General features: G+C 42.7%; 2 protein-coding genes and 1 long non-coding RNA gene across 6 annotated transcripts in view; 2 read left to right on the top strand and 1 right to left on the bottom strand.

Annotated features, from left to right (window-relative positions):
• LOC129524291 (uncharacterized) overlaps positions 1-11,726 on the bottom strand; it is a 66,374-nt gene extending 54,648 nt beyond the window's left edge. The window contains exons 1-3 of the long non-coding RNA XR_010134974.1: positions 11,416-11,726; positions 10,489-10,624; positions 8,123-8,221 (exon numbers count right to left, since the gene is read on the bottom strand). This is a non-coding gene — a long non-coding RNA (uncharacterized lncRNA). The remainder of the gene's footprint in view (positions 1-8,122; positions 8,222-10,488; positions 10,625-11,415) is intronic.
• A 1,678-nt stretch (positions 11,727-13,404) lies between these two features.
• Positions 13,405-15,182, top strand: RRS1 (ribosome biogenesis regulator 1 homolog). Its single transcript, XM_004047114.3, has one exon. It carries the CDS (start codon positions 13,579-13,581, stop codon positions 14,674-14,676), a length of 1,098 nt encoding a protein of 365 aa, XP_004047162.1. The 5' UTR covers positions 13,405-13,578; the 3' UTR covers positions 14,677-15,182.
• Positions 15,183-16,890: 1,708 nt separating this feature from the next.
• ADHFE1 (alcohol dehydrogenase iron containing 1) overlaps positions 16,891-19,094 on the top strand; it is a 36,502-nt gene continuing 34,298 nt past the window's right edge. For 2 of the 4 annotated variants that reach the window (XM_004047111.5, XM_055349490.2), the window contains exon 1: positions 16,891-17,013. In XM_004047111.5, the coding sequence (XP_004047159.1) occupies positions 16,955-17,013 (59 nt within the window). In that variant the 5' untranslated portion in view covers positions 16,891-16,954. The remainder of the gene's footprint in view (positions 17,014-19,094) is intronic. The other 2 variants (XM_019032409.4, XM_063709241.1) reach the window with 2 other exon arrangements.

Here is a 19,094-nt window from a genome sequence, read left to right as displayed (position 1 = left end):
AACTCAAAATGAAGGAAATGTGAATGCCTGAAGACACCTACAAAATAGTAAAATAGCAGATAAACCAATCTGCTATTTAAAGGATGTAACAACCACATTCAATACCAAGTTCAATACTAGTAATAAAAGCTAACATGTAACAAATACTTACTATGTGCCAGACATGGTGCATACATTATCATATTTAATCCTCACAATAGGATGAAGAAGATATTGCAATTTTTCTTCAGCTTACAGATGAGAAAAATGAAGTCTATACAATTTAAATATGTTGGTCAGTGTAGTAGTTTGCTAGGGCTGCCCTAACAAAGTAACACAAACTGAGTGGCTTAAACAATAGAAATTAGGCCAGGCGCGGTGGCTCACGCCTGTAATCCCACACTTCAGGAGGCTGAGGCGGGCAGATCACTTGAGATCAGGAGTTCGAGGCCAGCCTGACCAACATGATGAAACCCCATCTCTACTAAAAATACAAAAATTAGCTGCGCATGGTGGCACGCGCCTGTAATCCCAGTTATTCGGGAGGCTGAGGCAGGAGAATCACTTGAACTCAGGAGGTGAAGGTTGCAGTGAGCCAAAATTACACCATTGCACTCCAGCCTGGGTGACAGAATAAGACTCAGTCTCAAAAAAAGAAAGGAAGGAAGGAAGGAAGGAAGGAAAGGAACTTTCTCATATTCTAGAGTCTAGAAGTGCAAAATCAAACTGTCAGCAGGGTTTGTTCCTTATAAGGACCATGAAGGAAGGATTTGCTCCAGGCCTCATTCCTTGATTTATAGATGGTTGTTTTTCTTCTCTATGTCTTCACATCATCTTCCTTCTTAAGTGTGCACGTTCAAAGTTCCTCTTCTTCTTTTTTTTTTTATTTTGTTTGGGTTTTTAAAATTATTATTATTATTATTATTATTATTATTATTATTATTATTTTAGAGATGGGGTCTTGCTCTGTTGCCCAGGCTGGAGTGCAATGGCAAATGTCAAAAATGTTGCACGAAATAGGACAAACATAATTTTGAATTCATAGTTGAGCTTTCATGAAAGGAAAAGATAGTTTCAGAGATCAAAAGCAAAGAAAGAACTAAAAACTAGAGAGAATGTTACAGCAGCCCTGGGAGGGTGGAAAAGATGGGTGCTGATCTCCAACACCTAGCGATTTGGATTTAACTGTTCATGGGAAAAGACCTCGGGCCACATGAGGTGGGAAATTAGAAACAACATCCCCAAATAGGCCTAGATGAAAGGGTAAACTAAAAAAATTAAAAATCCAACCAGTAATGGAAGGAAATTTTAATAAAGAAGCTTGAATGGCATAACCTGGATCGGGTGTGAAAAAAATATTTTACCTGCGCTTGAGATGATGGATACCCCATTTACCCTGATGTGATTACTACGCATTGCATGCCTGTATCAAAATATCTCACATAACCCATAAAAATTAATTTTGAAAATATTTTAACTCAATTTTGCTATGGGCTCCTTCTTATGTGGGTTTGGGGTTTAGATTTACATAACCCAAATGATCTAGGAGCCCCTAAACCAAGTTATTAATTTTTAAAAAAGGTTTCCAGCTAACAATGAAGCAAATTCAAAACTTCTCTGAGAGGACATGCCCTTAATCCAGATTACATAGGATTTCCACAGATAAAGCCTTGCCAAAAACAAGTGCATAACTCAAAATTACCAAACACATGGAAAATCAATCAACATACACAACAAAAGCAGTATTAGGCCTTCGGAGTCTTTAGATAATAGAGCTAACAGATGGAGACCATAATACATGTTCTAAGCAAAGACCTAAAAGATAAACTTTAAATATGAAAAAAGCCCAAGATATTATGTGAAAAGAACAGACTTGAAAACAAAACAATTAGAATTTTTACAAATCAAAAGTCTAGCGTGCTCATTAAAAGTTCAATTGATTATTTATTTATGTATTTATTTATTTTAGAGGCAGGGTCAAACTCTGTTGCCCAACTTAGAGAATCACAGCTCACTGCAGACTTGAACTTCTGGGCTCAAGCAATCCTCCTGCCTCAGCCTCCTGAGTAGCTAGGACTACAGGCATATGCCACCACACCTGGCTAATTTTTATAAATTAAATTAAATCCGCAATTACTTTTGCACCGACCTAATTTTTTTTTTTTTTTAAGAAATGATGTCTCACTATGCTGCCTAAGCTGGTCTCAAACTCCTGGCCTCAAGCTATCCTCCCATCTCAGTCTCCCAAAGCACTGGGATTACAGGTGTGAGCCACTGCACCTGGCTCTCAATAGATAGTTTACAAAGCAGTTAATATAAATATGAAGGGAAAATTAGTGAACTGGGAAACTGACCTGAGGGAGTACCCTGAAGACAGCACACAGAAACAAAGCAAAACAAAGGCCTAATGCATTTATTTATATTCCTGAAAAGAAAAAAGAAATGGCAGGGCAAATACTCAAAATGAGAAAGACTAATAATGTTAATGAAAGACATAAACCCTCTGGTTCAGGAAAGAGAAATCCTGAGTATGGTAAATACAAAGAAATCCACAGTTAGAACTATTTTGGTGAAACCACAGAACACGAAGACACTGCGAAGACCTTGGATGAAGCCATAGAGAAAACAGAAGTAAGTAGACAATGAGATAGAGTTTTGGGTGCAAAATGTTTATTAGGGATCAACTCCCAGGAGAGGAAAAGGGTGGAAGGAGGACTGAGCAGAGGGAGAAATCACACTGTGATGTGGCCTGACAAGGCCTCAGCCAACCCAGCAGGGAGCTCAGAGGAAAGAGTAACCTTTCAGAGTGTCCTGCACTGGGCTGAAACGGGTGGCCAGGTCTGTCTGTCCCTGCCACGCTCAGTTGCAGAAGGCAGATATTCCATAGAACATGATTTCAGGGGAAGCAGCTCTCTGCAGCTGAGACAGATCTGAAAAGAGCTGACAGGTAGAGGCTGTGTGATGGTCACAGTCCTCCCCATCTGGACAGGAAGTGCCTCCTGGAAGAGGGATCTGGGAGGCACATCTCTGCATCTAACATACGAGTAATCTACATGGAATGACAATTCAACTGACAGATTTTTTAGCAGCAGCAAGAAAACAAAACAAAATAAAACAAAAGATAATGGGATAATATCCTCAAAGAACTGAAAAAAAAAAAAAAAGAAAAAAAGAAAAACTGGCAGCCTGGATTTCAAATCCAGCCAACTTACCATTCAACAGTGAGGGTGAAATAAAGCCACAAGAACAAAGACTACAAGTGTTTACTACTAATTGACCCTCACTAACAAAACTACTAAAAGATGTGTTTCAGGAAGAAGGAAAATGAACCAAAAAGGAAGGACCGAAATGTAAGGAGTGATGAGCAAAGAAATATATAACCATATGTCCAAATTTCACTATATAAAATAGTGTTTTGAAGATGATTAATCTGTAGTGCCTAAAAACAAGATGGAACTAAAACTCAGGAAAATAGTAGTGTGTATGAAAAAGAGTGTCGTCAGAGTTAAAGCATTCAAAAATTCATATATTTGATAGGAGAAGGGGAAAGTTGTTTAACTTTAGATTTAAGTCAATTATGCTGTCAACACTTAAAGGATCACCCCAGAAGGACAGAAATAGGGTGTTCAATTTCCAAACCAGTAAGAAGTTAAGGTTAAAATGTAAAAGAAAACTCAAGCGAGCTATTAAAATGCAGGAGCAGAGGAAAAAATAGAAATAGAAAAGTCCAGGTAGACAGATAGCACAAAATAAGATAGAAATAAATTCAATACATCAGTAATTACAATAAATATAATCTAACTGTATTAATTAAAAGTCAGATATTGGCAGTTTTTATATAAAAAACAAATCAACAACAAAATTCAGATATACATTGCTTAAAGAGACTTACAGCTAAAGCAAAAGGATGCAAAGAGGTTGGAAACAAAAAATGAAAAAAGATGTACCAGGTACACACTAACCAAGAACAATATAGCTATAGTGTCATTGAAAGCATTTTCAGGAATAAAGATGTTCGCTATGTTATAATAAAAAGATAAAAGGAAAACACCACCAGGAAGATTCAGCAATTCAAAATGTTACGCTTTTAATATTAGAGCATCAAATACAGAATGAGAATTTATAATCAAAGTAGAAAGTTTCAACACATCTTTCAGTAACTGATAGATCAAGAAAACACAAAATTAGTAAGAACATGGAAGATTTAAATAATAAAGTTAAGAAAATACCATTGTGGTTATGTCTTCACTGGTCTAAAACCTTCCATGACTCCCTATTGCCTATAGCATCAAATTGAAATTCTTCTTCTTGATCCTAAAGTTGCACCACAGTTGGCACCATCCTGACCATCTGCCAAGCCTATTTCTTACCTGTCCCCAATACAAATCATCTATTCTAGGCAAATCAAATTGCTAGTGAACCAGAAAGAAGCTTTATGATGTAGTGTTTATGTGCATGGACTCTGAGATCGGACTGCAAAGGTTCAAATCCTGATTCTACAAACTATTAACTGCATAGTAACTTAATAACTTAATCTTTATGACCCTCAGTCTTCTCATCTATAAGATGAGGATATTGATAACATCGACCTCTTAGGCCTATTGTGAGGATTTATAAAGACAATCAGTGCCCGACATATTATACTTGCCATAAGAATTAGCTACATGCCTTTATTCATATTGTTACCATCTACTGGAATGCTCCTTTCCTTCTCCTATCTATTAAAACTCAGGCTCCAAAGCCAACTCAGGAACTTCCTCTTTCATAAGTTACTCCCTCCAGCCTTCATTTATCTCCCTCTCCTACAATACAGTAGTTCTTAACCTTGTGAAAGAGGGATAGGGAGTCACAGATGCCATTGAGAATCTGATGGGAAAAAATCTTCTATTCATAAAAATGCACATGCATACACACATTTGCATAAAACATCAAGGGATTCATGTTCCTCTGAAGCTCACCCATGGAACCCCAATTACGAACATCTGACTTCAAGTCTATGCTTCACCATCACCTACCTGAGGCCATCTTAACAAAAGTACGGACAGCTAACAAAGAGCTGGAAGAGGCACAGAGAGAAGCTGGTGAAGCTCACTTCATACGTAAGGAAATTCACAGAGAGATAAAGCGACTGGCCAAAGCCATATACAACTATGGAGTGACAGAGATGGAGCTGGAGGCTGTCTCCTGACTACCCCTATAGAGTTCTTTGCAAGTGTGCTTGATGAACTAATCTCCAACTCACAGAACTCTAAAACTAAGAAATCATGTTAGCCCATTTTTCAGGTGGGGTGATGATCCCTTAGGGAATTTGTCTCCAGGTAATCAGGCCAAAAATCCCAAGACTCATACTCAGAATAATAATTACTAAACATACTAGTAATGTTTTGTTTTTGTTTTCTTTTACTTTACTTCCTTGTATTAACATTTCCTCACTAACTTTCTCTGAAGCAACATCAAACTAGGAAGCACAAACCTGTCCCAGTGTTATTATTTGGGGAAGGTAATTTTGAAGCTGTCTTTAAAACTTGTCTGTAACTGTAACAATCAAAGGACATCATCAGTTCTAGATCTTGAGCTAGAAAAGAGATAGTCAATCCACAATCTTTCCATTCTCAGATTCAACTTTATAAACATAAATATTTTATAAATATCTCCTCTATCTTCTTCTCTATGACATTTTTCCAGAACAAGTAACAAACAATAAAATGGACTATACGCTGCCCATTCTCTCTTTAAGGGCAAGCAAAGAAAAAAGAAAAGAATTACAAATAAGCTATGAAACACAATAATCAGCCTCCACATAATTAAAAACTGATTGACAACTGGATAGTCACAGACTCCTTGTGCACACAGGAAGCTGTTTCACTAAGTGAAATCATACAATCAGCCTAGGAAATGAGATAAATGACTCAGAAAGAGGGGGAGGTTTGTAAAACGAGATATACTGGAAAAAACTTTAATCAACAACTAGGAAAGAAAGCACTTTATAAGAAAACAACATTGGAGCACCTGAAGTATGTAGGTTTGAAACAAAAGAAAAGGATCATAGAGATGAATTGTAAAGGCCACCTCTTCAAAACCCTTCATTCTCAAGATAAATAAGGGGAAGCCTGAGACCTAAACTTTGTTTCCTTTGAAATTCACAGGCTTTCCAGGGAAGAAAATCCAGGATACACCATAAGAAGTCAGCTTCCTCAGCTAAAAATTCACAGTATTTTGGATAATGAGGCAAGGGAAATAAACACTAGGAAATGCCAGGAACATTATTTATACATTCTAAATAAGTCCTATTTAGGCCTGGGGGAAAGCACCTATGCTACAAGCAACTGGATCTTCTGCATCCCCAAGCGGCCCAGGGAGCTGACAAGACTGGTGCACTCTCAGTGGCTGACAAGTACACAGTGACACCTACTTGCCACTAAGAGGTTCTTTCCTTTGCTGTCTTCGTTTAGCAAATAAAAACACTTCAAAAAGGAAAAGTGTAGGCTACCGAACTGACCACATATGTGGTCAGAGTTTTGGTTTTTCTATCCATTGTTTTCACTTTTCATGGATGTGTTCTAAAAAATAATGGGTTAATAATGTTTAGAAATAATTCATGGTTAAGAAGGGCCAGGAATTTGTGTTTATTAGGCATAATCACAACTTCATAACTTCCCTGTGTATTCTTAATATTGCTCTAGTGGGAAGTTTAAAAGAAAGATTTGATTGGCAGTCACTTCATTTAGAAACGATTGATATTTCATACATGGTCTATAACTACAAAGGCAAATTGAAGGCTGCATGGCAACAAGGTTGCTTTCCTTAGGGGAAAGGTATTCCGGACTTAGCTGCCTCGTCTGGAGTAAATCTACTCTAAAGCAATTTACAAAAACTGTTCAGGTGTTACTGATTAATAAAAACCCAAAAGGATTTTTTACTCATTGTAACTTTAAATTCATAAATTAAAACGTAATTAAAATGATAGATTAATAAGCAGATCTAAATATTCTGTTATTAGATTCTTTGAGTGCAAATATCCCTAAAATTCTGGAAATTCAGCTTTCCATTTTATATCAATCTTTCATCCATGTAGCTGATCTCCTTATAGAAGTAAAATCTAAAGACCAATACCAATCTCTTTCTCTTAGGATACAATGATGATGTTTTATGAATAAAAACTATCAGCTAGTGGTGCTTACTTACAGGCAGTAATAAGATTGTGGCAAATGCAAAAAAACTGCATCTAGCAATTTTTGGAAAATAGAAACCATTGTGTCTTTTACAGCATTGGAGCTCAGAAAAACAATGCCCCAAAGTAAGGTGCTTTGGTATGCTGAGTACTTCGAGCCGAAGGATACTGGAAGGACCCTAGAAACAAAGTCTCTCTCTGGGCTTCTCCTGCCCTCCTGTCTCCTGGTCCCCCTTCTACCCTAAGGCAGGCCATAGAGATCAGAATTCCTCTGCCCCACAGTGGGTCATAGAAACTAAACATATTTCTCTCAACTTCCATTGCCTTTCTGCATATGAGCTGGCCATAAAGAAATTCTCTGGTCTACCTTATCTGATAGTAGATCATAAAACCCTTATTCCAGAAGGGGTCCTGCTCTATACCAGGGAGGAAGGAATGTCACACAGAGAGGCCAAGAAGAATCCAAATAGACAGGCCTTGCTGGGTTGTTCCCCTTCAATCTATTACATTAGATTATTTCCTTTTTGTCCAATCCCATTTTTACATGGTTGTCCACTCTTCATTGAATCTAAGCATAAAAATGGACAGTTTTCCCTTGGGTCTTTGAGTCTTCATTGTGAAGGCTTCCGTGTCACGCAAAATTCTAACTGAATAAATTTGCCGTGCTTTTGCCTTGTTAACCTGTCTTTCATTATGGGAGTGTCAACCATGACAACCTCCCTCCTTTTTCTTTCTTTTTTTTTTTTTTGAAATGCTCCATTGGCCAGGCTGGAGTGCAGTGGCCCAATCTCGGCTCACTGCAACCTCCAACCTCCCAGGTTGAAGCGATTCTCCTGCCTCAGTTTCCTAAGTAGCTGGGATTACAGGCGCCCGCCACCACGACTGACTAATTTTTGTATTTTTAGTAGAGAAAGGGTTTCGCCATGTTAGCCAGGCTGGTCTCAAACTCCTGACCTCAGGTGATCTGCCTACCTTGGCCTCCCAAAGTGCTGGGATTATAGGCATGAGCCACCACTCCCGGCAGCCATGACCCTTTTGAAGGCTGAGGAAAGGTATCACAGAATTTTCACCCTGCAACAGAGACCAAAACAACTTTAAATCAGTTCCAAAAGTCTACCATCAATTTTACTATCCTAAAATCCAAAGTTCTTTATAGGTGAATGTACAATATTTCGTCGTTTTTCTATCTGCTTCTACATTAACTACATAAAATGGTGTATCTTCTTTGTTCCTCTTTAACATAAAATAATAAATTTTTAGTACAGGTTTCTCACTAAGACTGAGATACATAAATACAAGTTTTGTCTATGATTAAGAATTTTTTCCTTTAAGTACTTCCAAATTAAAATTACAAATCAGTAAAAATGAGCCATGTGGAAATAATGTAAGCATTTCAAGGGCCCTTTTCTCCTATTTTATCAAATTACTGGCACATTGAATTTCCTAGACGAAAATACTTTTATAAACTATGTTCACAGCAGGATTAAAGAATGGTTGAATCATCCCTAACAATTTCCGCTACCAAAAAGAGGCAACTGAAAAAACAGACATTTAGAAAGCAAATCCAAGTTAACGTGGCATCAAAGAATGAAAAGGAAATTTCTTACAAAAATGTTTTACTGACCAAAGTAGTTATGTTTTGAGGGAACATGAAAGGTATTGCTTTCATGGCTTTAACCTTCTTATTCCTGCTTTGGGAAAAACTCTCCCTTCCAGGTTCACTTTACAATAATTGCTGCTTTTTCTGCCCTGCACCTCACCTCGCTTTTCCCTTTCTTGAGGAATGTTCTTAAGGCTCTAGAGAGAGCTAAGATAGAAAATAAGAGTGGGAAAGAAATACTTGGAAAACAAGCATAAGGAGGACTATCATGACATGTGACTACAAAAAAAGTTGCTTGGGGCCAGATTATAAACATCCAAGACCAAGAATAGTCATTATTTCATTAAGGAGAAAGGAGAGTCTTTGAGAAGAGTGATTTGGCCAGATGCACAAAAGGTAAAGCTTCAGGACTGCCCTGAAAAGAGTATGGAAGCAGGAAATGTTGGGATGCTCCTAGGATGGTTCCCAGGATATCAGTCAGGGCAGCAAACAGGCAGTGGTCAAGCTGGGTAATTTAAGAAAGATAAACAAAGAATACTTGCAGAGATGTGGGCAGTTTAAGGAAACTGACAATAACAGTAGTGCTGCATTAGCAGAGAACTATAATCACTCCTAGGCCTGCAGCAACCAAGGGAGCAGCTAGAGGAGCAGGAGGAAGATGGCTGTGTGGACAGGGTTACCTGATGGGAGCTGTGGCCTTTTGATGGACTTTTGATGGCAATCTGCATACGTGCCCTCCCTCTCTTCACGCCTTCTGATCTTCTGTCACTGCCCCTCCTGGCCAAACCCAGTTGGAAGCCAGGGACAGAGTGGAGAAAGATATGGAGAAGCAGATGAAAGAGATCCAGTCTAGGAAAATAGTGGCAAGGTCATGGCAGTGGGAATGGAAAAGGTACAATATAGAGATAAGCCAAACAAGACTTACATTGATTGGATTTGGAGATAGGAAGAGAAAAGTCAAGGATGATGTCATAGTTTCAAGCCCAAGCTCTAGACTAGAATGATGATAACATCAACTCAATGCCGGCATAGTGCCTCAGGCATCAAAGGCCTTCTATAAACATTTCCTGGGAGAAAAAGAGGGGAGGGATGGATGGATGGACGGACGGACGGACGGACGGACGGATGGACGGACGGATGGATGGATGGATGAAGGAGAAGCAAATCTGGGAGATGATGATGTGTTATGTCGTTTTAGCCATATTGAGTTTAGAATATGGTGGAAAAGCCCAGTAGGTAGTTGAAGATTTAATCCTAGGGCTCTGAAAAAGAAAGAAAAATGTACCTGTAAGAACCAGCTGCACAAAAGTGGTAGCTGGCACCATGCAAGTGGATGACATGTCACAGGGAGCACATAGAGAGAAAAAGTGGGATCTGATGACCAAACTTAGGATCTCTCTGTATTTACGGGCTATAAGGAAGAAGGGAAACCAACAAAAGAAAAAGACAATATATACCACCATTTGCTGTACTATTAATATATATTCATATACATTTATACATCTCTGGTGGGCCTCCTTTTTCTTTTTTTAATGAAGGAGGTTTTTATTTATTTATTTCAGAATCAGGAGATGCTCTGTTGCCCAGGCTGCAGTGCAGTGGCACCATCACAGCTCAGTGTAACTTCAAACTCCTGGGCTCAAGGGAGCCTTCCTCAGACTCCTGAGTAGCTGGGACTACAAACGCATGTCACTACAGCCAGCTAATTTTTTTACTTTTTGTAGAGACAGGGTCTCACCGTCTTATTCACGCTGGTCTCAAACTCCTGGTCTCAAGGGATCTTCCCGCCTTGGCCTCCCAATGTTCTGAGATTACAGGTGTGAGCCACCACGCCTGGCCAGAGCCTGCTTTCTCTGGACACTGTATAGTCTTGCCTAAAATAAGAATGATACAAATGCAACCTGGAGACCACAACTTACCCACTTACCTCAGTAAGATTTTTTTTAAGCCCGAAATCCCAATCTTACTGTTTTTGCTCACCTTGAATCTAACACAATCAATAGTAATAACCTTTAATTAGATAACCCTATAATGTTTATGCTTTTAAACAATCATTTTATTGAATGCCTAATATGTGCCCAGCACTATGTGGAAGTAAAAATCAGTCTCTAGTCTTCAAGGAAATTAAAATCAGTTTTCCCCTAGACTATAAAAAACCACTGAATATGGCTGGGCACGGTCGTTCACGCCTGTAATCCTACCACTTTGAAAGGCCAAGGTAGGTGGATCACTTGAGCTCAGGAGTTTGAGACCAGCCTGGGTTACATGGCAAAACCTGGCTCTACAAAAAATACACACACACACATGCACACAAACAGCCAGGTGTAGTGGCACGTGCCTGTAGTCCCAGCTACTTAGGCGGCTGAGGCAGGAGGTCCACTTGAACCCAGGAGGTTGAGGCTGTAGTGAGCCAAGATCGTGCCACTGCACTCCAGCCTGGGTGACAAAGTGAGACCCTGTCTAAAAAAAAAAAAAAACACTGAACATAAAACAGAGTTCAATTAGGAGCTGACCTGTATGATCCAGATCATACCATTTAACACTTGTCAACCTACGCTCTTTTTTTCCCAATTCAGAAGATTGACAGAGAAGCTAACTCCTACATAACTGGTACTTCCTATTAAAGGTACAATGATGTTACATTATATGGTCAATTTCTTTTTACCTTTCTTCCCCAGTATTCCATAAGGTCTCAGTTATCTTTGCACCTAGTGTCTGGCACATGGTAGCCATTCAATTAAATGTTTGTCAAGTGAATGAATGAATGAGAAACCAAGCCAAGCCCATAGCAGTCATATCAATACACTCAACTCTCTCCTATGGCAAATCCCAAAGGTTTAAGGCTCAAGGCAGTTAGCTAATATGGTCTTTGACCTAGCCTTGGCTACATGGGATGACTGATGTTAAAGCCTTGATGCTGAATGTTAAAGTGGGTTCAAGGGGAAAAAAAAAAAAACCAGCAAATTCTAAAATGCTTCTGGATGAGAAAGGCTAGCACAATGCTGAAACTAAACTGAGTCTATTTGCTAATTGCTATTAAGTTAATTTCATTGGTTAATTCTCCAGCATAACCCCCTCTAGGATAAACCTGGCCCCCAGTGAAAGGAAGATAAACCCTGTAAACCACGCAATCAACAGTGCCTCTGATACTCAAATGTACACCCTAGTCACCTACAGATCTTATTAAAATAAAGGTTCTGACAAATTACATCTAGAGTGAGGCCTGACATTCTGCATTTCCAACAAGCTCCCAGGGGATATTATGCTGCTGGTATGCAGACCACACTTTAATGAGTATCAAGAGCTTGGACGACATTGCAGAGAATAGATCTACAGACTTAAAACCAGAGTTAAGATATCTCTTGTTCTTATATTCCCTAACTGCATAACTTTAGATAAGTCATTTCACCTCTCTGGGCCCTCCTAGTTTCATCTGTGAAAATAATATAGTTAATACAATAATAACATAGTTAATACTAATAGCTAACACATACTGAGTTCTTACCATGTAGCAGTAACTAATGTTTTATGTTTGTCAATTTATAAATAAGGCTTAGATCAAACATCCTCTCCAAGCAATGGTGACCTGATACCTGATTGTAGGCCGTTTGACTCATACTTAACACCATGTAGCACTTACCTCCCAGAGCCTATGAAAATGAAATAATAATCGGTATTTGGCTAATTTGTACTGAGTACTCATACACTCCAGGCCCTCGTTTAACCCTCCCTTGGACGATATTAACTCATTTATCTTATAACCACCCTAGGAAGTATTATTATCATTATCTCGCAGGCCTTAAAATGGCCTCAACAAGTAAAATTGCTGAAGGACCAACAGTGGCACAGTCAGGATTGGAACCCAGGCAGTGTAACTGCAGAGCGTGGCTTAGTTTCAGCATTGTACTAGATTAATTGAACTAGACTAGGTTCTGTAACTGCAGAATCCCGGAGCTCCAAGTCAGCTAGCTCACTAGGGTCGGTGCACACCCGCTCCCACTTGGGGTGGCTTCATTGCCAGAGCCACTGACTCCCAAAACAAAACGAATCTTCTACAATTAGCTCTATGTGTATCTTTAGGATGTTATCTTTCTCGGGCCACAACTAGGAACCCTGAAAGCCGATTATAACTCCAGTGAAACAATTTGGCCCTAAGAAGGGTGATTGTCTAAACATCTTCACAACGGATTTACACTGAAATTGTAACACGCACTTGATTGGAACCCCACACCACAGGCAGTCCCAGGAATTTGTACCCGCCCCGGTCCCGGACCGCGCCCCTGGACAAACCCTCCGGCCCGCCCCTCCGGATTGAGCCCCAAGACTGTCCCCGGACCACCATTCTAAGACCACTCCCTGAACTGCCCCCCCCAGGACCGCCCCCTAGATCGCCCCCCAGGACCGCCCTCTCTAGACCGCCTGCGAGACTGTCCCCGGACCGCCCCCCGGACCGCCCCCTAGGCGGCCCCCCGAGCCGTCCCTGGACCGCCCTCTAGACCGCCTCCCGCCCCGCTGCATCCTGGGAATCGTAGTCCCAATCCTGCTCTGGAACTAGTAGTGCGGCCTGCTCGGGCCAGCTCCGCCTCTATCTGGCGCCAGCCTAAAGGTCCCGCTTCTAATCCCATCATCTCTCCATACCGCCCTCTGCCGGCCTTTCCTCTGGTCGCCCGGATTGCGAGCCGCTTCCGGGCGCTCCGGAAGCGAATCTTTCTTTTCCGGATTGGGCATCCCGGCATCTGCACGTGGTTGTGTTGCCGGAGTTTGGGCCGCTACTGTAGGAAAAGTAACTTCAGCTACAGCCTCAAAGCGAGTGAGCCGAGCCGGAGCCATGGAGGGCCAGAGCGTGGAGGAGCTCCTCGCAAAGGCAGAGCAGGACGAGGCAGAGAAGTTGCAACGCATCACGGTGCACAAGGAGCTGGAGCTGGAGTTTGACCTGGGCAACCTGCTGGCGTCGGACCGGAACCCCCCAACCCAGCTGCGGTGCGCCGGACCCACGCCGGAGGCCGAGCTACGGGCCCTGGCGCGGGACAACACGCAACTGCTCATCAACCAGCTGTGGCAGCTGCCCACGGAGCGCGTGGAAGAGGCGATAGTGGCGCGGCTGCCGGAGCCCACCACACGCCTGCCGCGAGAGAAGCCTCTGCCCCGACCGCGGCCACTTACACGCTGGCAGCAGTTCGCGCGCCTCAAGGGCATCCGTCCCAAGAAGAAGACCAACCTGGTGTGGGACGAGGTGAGTGGCCAGTGGCGGCGGCGCTGGGGCTACCAGCGCGCCCGGGACGACACCAAAGAATGGCTGATTGAGGTGCCCGGCAATGCCGACCCCTTGGAGGACCAGTTCGCCAAGCGCATTCAGGCCAAGAAGGAACGGGTGGCCAAGAACGAGCTGAACCGGCTGCGTAACCTGGCCCGCGCGCACAAGATGCAGCTGCCCAGCGCGGCCGGCTTGCACCCTACCGGACACCAGAGTAAGGAGGAGCTGGGCCGCGCCATGCAAGTGGCCAAGGTCTCCACCGCCTCTGTGGGGCGCTTTCAGGAGCGCCTCCCCAAGGAGAAGGCGCCCCGGGGCTCCGGCAAGAAAAGGAAGTTTCAACCCCTTTTCGGGGACTTTGCAGCCGAGAAAAAGAACCAGTTGGAGCTGCTTCGTGTCATGAACAGCAAGAAGCCTCAGCTGGATGTGACGAGGGCCACCAATAAGCAGATGAGGGAGGAGGACCAGGAGGAGGCCGCCAAGAGGAGGAAAATGAGCCAGAAGGGCAAGAGAAAGGGAGGCCGGCAGGGGCCTGGGGGCAAGAGGAAAGGGGGCCCGCCCAGCCAGGGAGGGAAGAGGAAAGGGGGTTTGGGAGGCAAGATGAATTCTGGGCCGCCTGGCTTAGGTGGCAAGAGAAAAGGAGGACAGCGCCCAGGAGGAAAGAGGAGGAAGTAATAGGTTCTAACTGTCGGACCCGTCTGTAAACCAAGGACTATGAATACTAAATGTTAAGTTCTAGGCAATTGTACGGGGACTCAGAAGGACCTGGCCGCTGCCTTCATTGAGTTTAAAGGGACAGGATTGCCCTTCCCTCAAGAAAGTATGTAAGTGTTGGACTGCACAAATTAATGTTTTTCCCACAACCGAGACTTTGGAGATTAAGAAGTTATTTGAGGATTTAAGAATTAGGGAAATAATTTGGTGGAAACCGGGAATGAGTTCTATTCTTAAACAGCCTTTTTTTTTTTCTTTTTAATGTTGGATATACGGTGAGGTAGAGTTGGCCATATTTCAGAGACTTAGATTGACGTATATGTTTCTGCATTATTTTTACAACAAGTTTGTGTATCAGAGCGGGAGTGCGGGGGAGGGAAAGAAAACAAATAGTTTCAGAATTGAATAGGCAAGTGACTGTTTTAAAGATTAAGTAATAAAGATGTCTTATCTAGTGTGACTTTTAACTTTCTGACTACTGGGTAGAAATTGTACTTGAAGCCAGTTACCTGGATACCTGGTACAGATTATTTTTGTTTACTTTCTGAAAAACACAAAGCAGGCCGTGCGCAGTGGCTCACTCCTGTAGAGTCCCAGTACTTTGGGAGGCCGGGGCGGGCGGATCACCTGAGGTCAGGAGTTAGCGACCAGTGAAACCCCATCTCTACTAAAAATAAAAAAATTAGCCAGACATGGTGGCTGGTACCTGTAGTCCCAGCTACTTGGGAGGCTGAGGCAGGAGTATCGTTTGAACCTGGGAGGCGGAGGTTGCAGTGAGCCCAGATCACGCCACTGCACTCCACTCGAGCCTGGGCAACAGAGGGAGGGTCCATCTCAAAAAAAAAAAAAGCAGTTCAATTATAATGGTTTCAGTGATACCACTTTTAAACTTATACTTCTTTTGGTATCAAATATAATATTCAAAGTAGTAAAACTGTTGTCTTTTTAAAAAAGATTTTATGCCTTTCAACACTGAATACATGGATTTCCTGTAAATGATCAATTTGGGCTTCATTGACTAATGGTAATAATCCTCATTAATCCAGAAAACACTTAAATCTTTCTCTACGTTTATATCCCCAGTTGTCTGTGTATGTGTGTTTGTTTTTAAGCTTGACATCAGGTATAGTTTTGTTTGGGGAAGAAAGAAACAGACCCATAAGATCCTTAATTAGGACATAATTATCTTTTTTTAAGTTCCGGAGTAGATGTGCAGGATGTGCACGTTTGTTACATAGGTAAACGTGTGCTATGGTGGCTTGCTGCACCTATCAACCCATTACCTAAGTATTAAGTCCCTCTGCCCCCTTCTATCCCCTGCCCCCAGGCCCCAATGTGTGTTGTTCCCCTCCCTGTATACATGTGTTCTCATAGAACATTATTATTTTTTGATTCATTTGTCAAGTTGGCCTGAGCTGGTTTGATTAGGAGGTGAAATGTTTATATAGCTGTCCTTGGACTTCCTGTCCATCAATCTTTTCCAGTTTGATCTCAGTAAATTCATTTCTGTAAAACTTAATATCTCCCATAAAGGATTCAGATCTCATAATAACAGATTACTAAAAATGCAAATGTTTAGTTGTTACTGTCTTTGGATACTTTCTGATTAAGTTGAGCTTTATCGTTAATCAGCTTTTCCACTGGGACATGGCAGATATGGCACAGCCAAGCCGTTCCGGAGCATAGTCTAATCATGGCAAGTTCTAACTATTGATGTATGAGCTTTAACTATTGATTTTGCTTTCATCAAAAGCAAAGCCATTCACACAGTATTTAACAAAAACCCTCGGGCTCTGCTAGGTTCTTGTTTACTGTTAAAACAGTTTAAAGGCAGGGTCTTGATCACTTAAAATACTCTTAGAGGGGAAAGTAACATTTTAAAGGATTAACAGTGGAAAAAGAATATCCCTGTACCTCTTCCTTCCCCCAAGTCCTCAACATGTGAAAAATAGAGTTGATAAGTAAAGAGATTTAAGGCAGGACCCGAGGCCTACGGAGCAGTTACCTTCTACGGCAATTTCAAGGGTGGATGGTGCGAGCGCCGCTGGGGCAGCTGGGGTTCTGGTTCTTACTCCGTGGGAAAATGGCCCTGAGCCCGACTGGGTTGAGGCTTAGACAGGTGACCCCGCGGAGCGGGTGGGCAGGCGCGGCCGAGGGGCGGGAGGCGGGCAGCCTCCGTGATTGGCCGGCGGAGGGGGCGGTGTAAGGGACCCGAGGAGGGAAGAGGACGCCAAGCGCCATGGCCACTGCCGCCCGGGCCCGGGTCGCGTACTTGCTGAGGCAACTGCAGCGCGCAGCGTGAGTGCGGGGCCGGCGGGCGGGCAGGGGACCGCAGGATGCCCACGCAGCCCCCTGGGTGTGACCCGCTCGGATCCTGCGCACTTCTCCGCTTACTTTCAAGAATTCGGAGAATTTGGATACCGCCCTGAGCTCCCACCGCGCGCCAGGCGGAACAGCGAGGTCACAGATGCAGCCTTGCAGGGCGCAGTGAGGCAGGCTTTACTCTGCTTGTCTACCGTTAAGGAAAATGAGGCCCAGAGAGGACCTGGTCCCACATCGTAGCAGGCAGTGGAGAGCTTGGCACTGTGGCCAAGACAAATTCATGTATGCAATTGACACATATTTATTGGGCATATATTATGTGCCAAAAACTATTCTAGGTTCTGGGGATACAAAGATGAAAGGCTCTGGAGCAGTTTGAGGTCTAGTGGGGAATGGGATGAGGGGACGAGGCTAAAACCGGCTATAGCAGACTGGGCGTAGAAGGGAAGGATGGATGTGAGAAGTCGCAGAGTCACACTTCCTGGCATGTACAGGGAGTCAGGGTATTCAATGTCATGACACGCCTGCCTCCCAGCAGAAATGTGAGGTACATCCTGGTCACCTGATAAATACTTGCTGACTGTGCAAGTGCACAAGTCTGCCTGGGAAACATGGAAAAGTTTGAGCTCACAGGTGCAGATCAGTAGGAGGAAAGGCGAGGGACTGGAGAGGAACGTCAGGCAGAGAGAAGAGCAACACCAGCGATGGAGATGCAGTCCCAGGACACAAAAGACAAGTAGACCTACCTTTATAAGAGGAGGTAAAGATGGAGAAGACGGCTGATAAAAGACCATGAATAAGAATATAGCTAATACCATGAGCCCGGCAGTGTCTTACACACTTTGAATGGACTATCAGTGTAATAGTAACTCTAATCCTTTCACTGACCCTATGACACACGGTATTGTCATCCTCCTAGATACGGAAATAAAGGCATGGAGAAGAATTTGTCCAGTGTCACACAGCTAAGCAAATGGCACAGTCGTAATTTGAACCCAGATACTCTGGCTTCACAGTCCTTGTTCTCAGGCCTGTAGTAAGGAATTTGAATTGTGTGCTGTAGATAATGGAAAGCCATTGAATAATATTTCTCACCATTAAACACTGATACCTTAAAATGTCCCATGACAAAAGAATTACATGGCCAAATAAGTTTGAGAAGCTCCTTACTGCTGTATTGCCCTCTTGGAGAATCAAAACATACATTAGACGTGCAGGGCTCCAAGAAGCTACAAAAAATACTAAAGCTGTGTTCAAATTTTTGGTTGTAAACCTGTGTCATCATAGAACTCTTTGTCACACAACACCATTTATATCCCATGGAATCAGTGTCACACACACAATATGTTTTTGGAATGGTTGCATGAAAAGGGAGTATGGCATAATCAGAACTGTGTTAGCACATTCTGGTGGAAATGTGGAGTGAAGAGGAAGGACTAGAGGTCATTGTCCTGCTCCAGCCTGAAGATAATGGCTTCATGCACGGAGAGGCAGTTCCTTGGGTAGATAGAAATGCTGAGAGGTTGGTTAGAATCCACAGGATTTTGTATCTGAATAGTGAAAAGTTGAGATTTCTGGCTTGGGCATCAAGTAAACAGTGGGCTCATTTACCAAGGCAGGGATTGTAGGAGAGTTAGGAGGAAAATGGCAACTTCAGTCTAGGGCATTTTGAGTTGAGCATGCTTCTGGTACATTCAGATGGAGACCCCAGTAGGTGACTGAATGTATTGTTCTGGGGCTCAAGAGTGAGTTGGGAACACATCCATCCATGCGTATGGAGGACAGTTGAAGCCTTAACAAAACTCTAACCTAGAAGGAAACAGCTGAGGGTGAATTCCTGGGGAGCAGCACTGCCACAGCAGGAGTAGCAAGATGGTGCTTTCTTCTGCACATGCTTATTCTTCTAATAGGGTAAACATTTTAAAAGTGGGAGATTTCCAATGAAAATCTTGGAAAATTGGAAAATGGCATCATTGGGCACATGTTTCATGTGGGCAAAGTGGGCTAGGGCACGGGGTGATGTGTGGCCATTTCTATTGGACAGAGCATGCACTCTG

This window comes from Gorilla gorilla, chromosome 7 (assembly GCF_029281585.2).
Source record: "Gorilla gorilla gorilla isolate KB3781 chromosome 7, NHGRI_mGorGor1-v2.1_pri, whole genome shotgun sequence".
Classification (NCBI taxonomy): Eukaryota; Metazoa; Chordata; class Mammalia; order Primates; family Hominidae; genus Gorilla; species Gorilla gorilla.
Note: the sequence above shows the minus strand (reverse complement) of the source record. Positions and strands in the feature narration are given on the sequence as shown.